Here is an 8,305-nt window from a genome sequence, read left to right on the forward strand (position 1 = left end):
TTGTCTGCAAATCTGGCATCTCTGTATTACAAAGTTGGCCACGCCACTGAACAAAATATATCAATCAACACGTATCAAATTGCATCGTATCTGCCTAGGTTTGCAAAACAAAAGCCATCAATCAATAACTTTGTTCCTCTTTTTTCTTTCCAATTTACAGACGGCAATAAAAATTGCATCACCCATCAAGGACCGGGCAATCTGTACATCGAGGAAAACAACGAACGGCTGTCACCGTTGATCGCAGGGGGAGGTGGAGGTGGATCGGGTCCCGCCGTTCATCACCAGTTGAGTAGAATGTATTGATGAAACCATGGCGACGACGTCGCTTTGGTAAGGTCAGAGCGACGATTTGCGCTTCCCCAAATATGATAGTAGAACGTCGTCGGCATATAACTGCTGTCATTGTCACGCCACGTCACTTGAAAAGTTTGAAAAGTTGTTGCTTTAGAAGTAGTATTGATGCGCTTTTAGCTTTGGTTGTGCTATAGGTTCTCAGCGACGACTAGCGATTCGTTAATGAGTTGATAAAAATACAGAAGTTGTAACAAGTTTAATAAAATTGTAATCTATGTCGAATTACTTTTAACATTAGAAAAGCTTACAGTTAGAGAGAACTGCTAATATGAAATTCTGAAATTATCCAAATTTATTCGCAACGCAGTGTTGCTCGGAGCGCGGCCTACTTGTATATAGGACAAGAAACAATAAAGTATTGTACCAACAACAACTACCTGTCGAAAAGTTCAGCCTTAGAACAAATGAAGCAAGCAAACGAAACCGTTATTAGTTTATTATATTAGAGTAGTATTACTTTTTAATAGAAACTAGGAGGCAGTCGACATTTTGTAGGTTAAGAGCATGTAAACATAAAATGAAGTTGTACAGAGGAAAGAAAGATAGAAATAAAGAGATGGCTTATAATAGTAATTAGTCGAGTAAAGTGCCTTGTTTAAAAGGAACACGTTTCAAACTTCATAAATATGTTATTGAACTGTACTATTAAAAAAATGAATTTATATTTGAGTCACTATTTTATTGTTACTTTTTGCAGGGACAGCTTTGAGTGTAAATATGCTTTTTTTATTAGGTTTTAGACAAACGCAATATGTATTTATCAGTACAGAAGAAGATAGAAAGAGTTATTTTTCCTTTCAAAAGAAAATGTTCGCAATTACATATTAACCTTCCATTAGGGCAGCAGTTTAATAGTGACTAACAGCATAATTCCAGTATGAGTTGTAGCGTGGGCGAATTCGCCGCGTTCGGAACGCCGTCGTGGACGTAGTAAACTACTAATTGAATGGAAAGTTGCCGTCGTTTGTGGGTGGAATGTGCCCGGGTCTGTAATAGTTTTGATGAATGAAGCACGTACGAATGAAAATGCAAATTATATCGAGCCTGTCGAGCTTAAACTTAGCACGTTGTTGTTTCTTTTTTCGTTTTTTTTATTTCTACGGTATCCGAATATTTTCCTGTGTCCAGTACTGGGTACCTCTACCGATTGGTGTTTTGTTTAAAGAAATTGCCTACTCTTTGCAGTTTGACGCATTTGGAAACATCCGGGTTGGGCAGAATCCATGGATTAGTAATAGTTTTAGTGAGAAGAAAAAATTGCTTTTCCGTGGAAAGTTTTGAAAGGGTGTTCAATAAAAATGAGAATTTTTTCAGTCATGTAGTTAAAAAACAGAACAAAATTTCAACGAGTTCATTATTTTTTTTTTATTAAAAACAATGTTTATTCTCCAAAAAACGTCAATGAATATTGGAGGAGGGGCCCTGGTCAGACGCTCAGAGATGCCAGGATCCGGTAAACTGTACTCACGGGCACGTTTTCGTCTCGAAAGTGGTCTACCACAGTTACATATTTATTTTTTCAACGATGATCATCCGTTCCGTAAAACCGTACAACACGCTCCCGGAGTGTTTGCTGTTTCGACGCCATCTTCGATGGAACTGACAGCACCCGAGCGAAAAGAAACATGTCACCCATTTCTAGGAAGTCCAGAGAGCAATTTTCTTGGAGACAAAAATTACTTGAATTAGGTACAGTATTGAAATAATTCTCATTTTTTTAATATCCGTTAATGTTCAAGACCAAAATAATGTCATTGAGATCATATGCTCGTTGCCGCCTCTAGGATGCTCGCGAGTTGTAGGACAATTTGGAAGTGGTCCCCGCTAGAATCCAAAATGCAGGTGTTGTCCAACAATTTCTCTTCAGAAGATTGTTAGATTGTTTCGAATTCCCAAACTTAAAGATATTGTGATACTAGAGACAATTTTAGGATGGATGAAAAAAATTATCAGAAAATTCGGCCTTACCCTACGCGGCGTGACGTAAGACGACTAATCTGGCTAATCTGAGTGCTGGCGACAAGTCGCACCGCGAAATTATCGCAGACTAGTATGGGGGAACCAACGACACGACTAGACACTTGCATTCCGAAACTGTATCGCAAATCTGACTACCCCTCAGTAACTCAGGTAACTGGTACTGTCAAATATGATATTTGGATGGAAAATATATGAACCCTGCAACACTGAATAATCTGTTGTTATTTTTTCCAAATAACCTTCCATTGCAACCCCTGGTTACGCTGTTATTTATTTACAAAATCTTTATCAGTTAAAAAAAATTTCGGAAAAATATTTTGTGTAGTGTAGAGAGTAATAGTTATAGTAAGTAATTATTCATCATTTGATTGGGCTTCCAATTCTTGTTGCTGGATACTCAGGCACAGGTTTGGCATTTTATGCTACAATATTTGGATACGTGCGAAGCTAGTGGATTAGACCTCGCCGAATGTCTGTCGATGTTGTTTTAACTGAGCTTTTCAACTCTTGGCCGAGATTACAGTTCCGAAGGATTGAGCTAAGGGTTGCTTATATTCTTGCAGCATCTGCGAGAGTTTGGTTTAGTCTATCAGCAGAAGCGGAAGGAGCGGCGGTTTTATACTACTCGATTGGAAAATAACATTACTTCGAAGAACGCCATTCCGACCACCCGGAAGATGATATTTCGACTCAAGACAAAGGATAGATTGGGGTTGAAACAAACTACAGAGCTTGTGCGTATACGGATTCTAACCTGCAGGTGGCTTTACTGGGTCACAGAGCTACTAAATCGCTTCCCAAATCTCGTGGTGGGCGTGTTGGCCCGTGAGGCAGTCCTTCCGGGGTGGTATAACAACTGAACAGATAATCAGCTATCTGAAACAGCTCGCGCATCTCACGGTAAGTGAAAAGTTTCGTGCAATTTAAATTTGTTATGACCTCTTGTTAACATTAAAGATGCTGAACACGAAACATACCGCCAAAACCAAGTCAGCCCTACCACCGACGGTTGTCAATCAGATCAAATTATGGGAAAACAAACGCAATCGATTCACCTACACCGAGGGAGTGTACAATCAGTTTCTTTCGCCGGGCGATTTCAACAAACTGCGCGATTACGCCCAGTCGATTGGGGTGATGACCTGGCAGAACGAACGCACCCGCACCATGGTCGTCACCAAGAACGGCCACAACGATGTCAAATGGTTCTAAGAGCGATACTCAAAGGGGTGGAACTGAACCACTGGCTGCCGGAACTAGCAGCCAAGGGTTGGGATTTTTTAAACAGGGAAAGATAAGCTATGTCGCATTTGGTTTGCTTTAATAAAATTGTAGAACTAGGGGAGATCTAATACAGATGTTTTGATTAACTGTACTATCTCATCTCTTAGATACGAAGTTATCCTTCGAATGACAGTTGGTCGGTGTTAAGTCAGACCGGACTAAGTGACAAAATATTGATTTCGAGAAAAAACGAGTTTAAAGTTTGAATCGCAGCATCCTTTACATTATGATTGGAAATTAATTTTTGCCGTAATTCTTGTTTATTGTTACATATTTCAAATCTCGCAAGAGTCGAATGTAGCTGACGAAATTCTGTATCCATTGCTATAATTATCTCATTTTTTGATGTTTTGCGACTTAGTCCGGTCTGACTTAACACCGACCAGTTGAAAGCTTTTTAGGTTTTTAAATCAGGCTATTTTCTTAACTCCTAAAGAAATTAGGTTTGAAGCTCGATGCAACTAAGGGACCATTCATAAATTACGTAACGCGAAAATTGCCCAAAATTGACTCCCCCTCCCCCCATGTAACAAATTGTCACAAATTTCTCTATCCCCCCTCCCCTATTACGTAACAAATTCCACGAAATTTTTTTTGTTCGGTAGAAACATGTTACGTAACGATCTAGCCTACTCCCCCTCCCCCATATGTCACAACATGTCACAACTTCTCGTACGTGAATGGTCCCTAACGTATTTGTGATTGGTTTTCTGTGGCCACATTGCCAATTCAAAGGCAACCATCAGTAAGCGGAAAGAAGTTTAAAAGCTATAATGGGTGATCGGGCAGATTCAGCAAAGAGCGATTCCATCGGAAGTTTTCAAAAGTAGTAAATCTATAAAAAAAAAGCATTCTAAAGAAGTTGCCGCCCTGCAGCAAGCATTCAGCGGACTGGACATTGCCAAAGCAAATTGACACCCCGGTTTCTAACACCGATTTTAACGTGCATAGTTTGTCCTTATAACTCAAAAGAACATGGATTTTAGTAGTTGTATATTGCATTATTGAATGTTACAATCTGTATTTCTGTTCCAAGTGAAACATTCTCTAGATGACGTAGTTTTTGTAGCATTATTCCAATCCATCGTTAAAAGCAGTGAACACTAGAAATGCTCGGATCCGACATCCCCGTGCAGTTTCTGAATGAGCTGAAAGCTATTTTTTACCAAAATTGCGTACATCTTGAGAAATATATCTGTTCGTTATACGGGCAGTAATTTGCGTACACGGTTATTCAGATTAAACCGTTTTGCTCGGATGAACTGAAGGTTGTGTTGCAAGGCTCATATCGATGCAACCGGTCAACGGCGATGCGATCTGAAGCCTGATCTGGTTGCCGAACGGGGTGACTCCAGGAGTGGGTCTTGGAACGTCGTGGCGATTTAGTATAATCACGAGTAAACGAACTTTCGCGAGTTGTCTTCCTCAGTGTGTTGGATTGGGTATGGCGGTCGCGGTCATGTTTACGCTTCGGCTTCGACTGTAACTCTTGGAACGAATTCGGAGCTTATGAGAGCGCGAACGTGAACTGCGGCTCCGAGATCTCTTGCTTGCTTTAGTATAATCTCGGACATAATGACCTCGCCCTCCACACTCGTAGCGTCTGTCGTCCGGATGGAAGTTGCCACGACCTCATTTGCCATGCGGTGGTTCGCCACCACAGCGAAAACAACGACCGCTCTTGCCGGTAGACAGTTCGACACGAGCACAACGGCCGCAGACTGTTTTTTCATCAAGACCACGCGCCGAATCCTCTGCATCCCAGGCATCTTCAAATGCTACAAATGCAAACCCGGATGGATTGCGAGCAACCCACACGTTTCTTAGCGGATCTCAATCTTCTGCTTGCTGGCGTTATTGCATAGCTCTCCAACCTAAACATAAACAAAGAGTTGCGAGGATGTGAGACATTTTTCTAGACCAATAATAAGAGCTATCACTTCACGTTTTAGACACGTTTCAGGCCAGAAGGCTTCGAAAGAAGCAAATTTTGCCGAAATCCAAAAAACAAGTTCGCTTGCGACTCTTGCGGCAAACGAAACAGTATGTTTTCTTTCCTAGCTGTTATGGACTTTGGTTGCTAGGGTATTCAAATAAACATTGAGAAAAATCGAGGCAGTGTTGCACGAGAAATTTATATTTCATCATTACCGAGGGGTCGCTCAATGTACTGGTAACTGGCGGGATATTTCTTGGACACTTTTTTTTCGAAATTTTACATGAAGTTTCAGGTCGTGTCGTTGGGGGAACCTTTATTCTGCGCGAAGTGTGATGTGAGACGACTAAATTCACCTCACGTTACGTGACTTTTTCAGCCGATTCTGACTCGGGTGAGGTGAGATTCCCCATTGCGGTTAAATGAGCGTCTCACGTCACCCGAAGTGACTCTTCAGAATTGGGTGAGAAAAGTCACGTAGAATGAGGGGCCCTATTCTTACAGTCACGTCACTTAGTGAGTAGAAGAAAATTTCCTTCTAGTCACTAGGTGACGTGACTGTGAGAACAGGGCCCGAGGTGAGATTAGTCGTCTCACGTTACACGCCGCGCAGATTAAGCCCGACCAAAACAAAACAAATTTTCATTCATTTCTGTAATAATCAATGAGATCACAAAAATGACCCCACTTCCTATCAGGCGGTCTTACGGCAATTGGCCGGATCTTTGTCCATAGTCGTTGAAGTATGATTTTGGCATATTCTTCAACTTACTGGCCATCTTATTCGGCCTTATCCTGCGCGGCGTGTGACGTGAGATGACTAAGCTCACCTCACTCTACGTGACTTTTCCCATTCAATTCTAAAGTCACTTCGGGTGACTTGAGACGCCCGTTTAACAGCAATGGGGAATCTAATCTCATCCGAGTCGACTCGCAGAATCCGGCGAGAAAAGTCATCTATAGAATGGTGAGTTTAGTCATCTCACGTCACACGCCGCGCAGAATAACCTCCCCGTTGACAACAAAGTTGCAAAGAAAAGGTGACCGACTTTTACGTCTCCCTCTTACTGGTTGTCAGCTACAAAAAAAGCCTTCCTTGGGAACTTCGGAACGGGAAATGAACTTTATGTCGCTGCTCACCTCATGCGCTTCCTGGGGGGAGTGAAATATCCGGTCCCTGGCTAGCCATAGCCATTGAGCGGCAGCTACATCTCGTCGTCCATGATTTTCGTTTCGCAGGGAAGACATGAAACCATGTTGGCCAAATTTTTTTTTTCGTGATCGGAAAATGATCGCTGTTTTGCGTGTCCGTGTCAGAGTAAAAAGTATCAACAATTGACGTACTTCCCGTTGATGTGAGTTGGGGAACAATCATTCAGAATTACGAGCCTTCTGATCATTCTCGTTTCTATTATGAACCGACCAAGCGCGTTCGATGACTGGAATCCTCCTGCGCATTGATATCACTAAAGAACAGCACTGGGTCCTCGAGCTTATCGAGCAGATTATGTACGGTTGCTTGACATTCATGGGTACAAATTGGGACGTAGATAACATCTACTGTACTGGTAGGGTGATACAACCTGTAGAGTGGTGTTCAGTCGCAAGCGCTCAAAGTGTATGCCTTCGCAGGGCCTAAACCGTGTTGGGCATTCGACTTCAGCGTATAGTTCTTTCGCGGCTCATATTGCTTGAGCAAAAGAGCTCATGAATTTTCCGCAGCTATCATGGAGCCTCACTTGATCCATGAAATGACTCGATCTTTGGGCCATTTGGCCACGACTTTTCTCTTGCTTTTCGTCTTCATCTATTACATCGCTTCTTGCGACATTCAGCTCCTGTTTCCATGAGTCATTTAACTCCCAGTCACGATCTACTCGAATAGTCCCCAGCGATGAACTCATCCTACTCCGGCTGAGAGTTTCCCGACGGCGGAATTTCTCTCGGTAGTACCGATGTCTGTTTCGTGAGTCAATTAGCTTCCAGACAGTGACAATCTACCCGACTGTGAATTCCTCGGTGGTTCTAGCTCCCTACTTCGTCTCGATCTACTCGATCTAGTCCCCGACAGTGAATCTAGCCTACTTACGAGCTACCCGGTAGGGTATTGAGTGCGGGCCGGTGATTCCGGTGGAGCCTAGCGTTCAGTTCGCTGGCGCCTCGATGACCCGAACCTGGTGCTGCGTCGCGTACTGGCGATGGATCTAGTCTGCTCCGGCGGAGAGTTCCCTTGTGGTAGAATTTTTCCTAACTCGATTCGATGCATTTCATTTGTGTGATGTTGCTGTGTGATGTTCCTTCAGCGGCGGAATGTATATCCGGGAGGTACGGACAGTCCTCTTCCCCCTATCGATCTCTTCATGATGAAGTGGCGACGGTACTTTCTTCGCTTCTTGCCCCAAACCAGTTAGTTACTCGCTCGATGCACACAAATCACACCTGCAGTGAGAGAAACTGGATCAGAATTCGTTGAAAGAAAAGATGAAATGTGACTGACCTGTGGGAGGTCCAGTCCCACAGGCCTAGCTACTGTCGAAGCTACTACAAGATTACTTCCAGAACTACCAAAAGCGACCGGCACTGGGGAAAGACATTGTGTAGTTTTCTTTGTTTGCTGATTCGAAACTGAAGTCGCGGTTTTAGCAGTACCGTCTCAGTGCGTGTCCCTAGATGAACCATCTTCGGGTGATACATGAGGGGGATACATAGAATGGATATGCTCTACGTTGCCAGGCGAACCAGTGAAAA

At 42.9% G+C, this 8,305-nt stretch overlaps 1 protein-coding gene and 2 pseudogenes across 1 annotated transcript in view; 2 read left to right on the plus strand and 1 right to left on the minus strand.

Moving 5' to 3' along the window:
• LOC131687677 (tumor necrosis factor receptor superfamily member wengen) overlaps positions 1-1,419 on the plus strand; it is a 47,782-nt gene extending 46,363 nt beyond the window's left edge. Inside the window, exon 5 of the mRNA XM_058971777.1 lies at positions 161-1,419. Within this exon, the coding sequence (XP_058827760.1) occupies positions 161-306 (146 nt within the window). The 3' untranslated portion in view covers positions 307-1,419. The remainder of the gene's footprint in view (positions 1-160) is intronic.
• Positions 1,420-2,711: 1,292 nt separating this feature from the next.
• LOC131676156 (general transcription factor IIH subunit 4-like) lies at positions 2,712-3,674 on the plus strand (annotated as a pseudogene).
• Positions 3,675-4,811: 1,137 nt separating this feature from the next.
• Positions 4,812-7,461, minus strand: LOC131676157 (serine/arginine-rich splicing factor 7-like; annotated as a pseudogene).
• Positions 7,462-8,305: the final 844 nt, after the last annotated feature.

The sequence above is a fragment of the Topomyia yanbarensis genome, chromosome 1 (genome assembly GCF_030247195.1).
Source record: "Topomyia yanbarensis strain Yona2022 chromosome 1, ASM3024719v1, whole genome shotgun sequence".
Classification (NCBI taxonomy): Eukaryota; Metazoa; Arthropoda; class Insecta; order Diptera; family Culicidae; genus Topomyia; species Topomyia yanbarensis.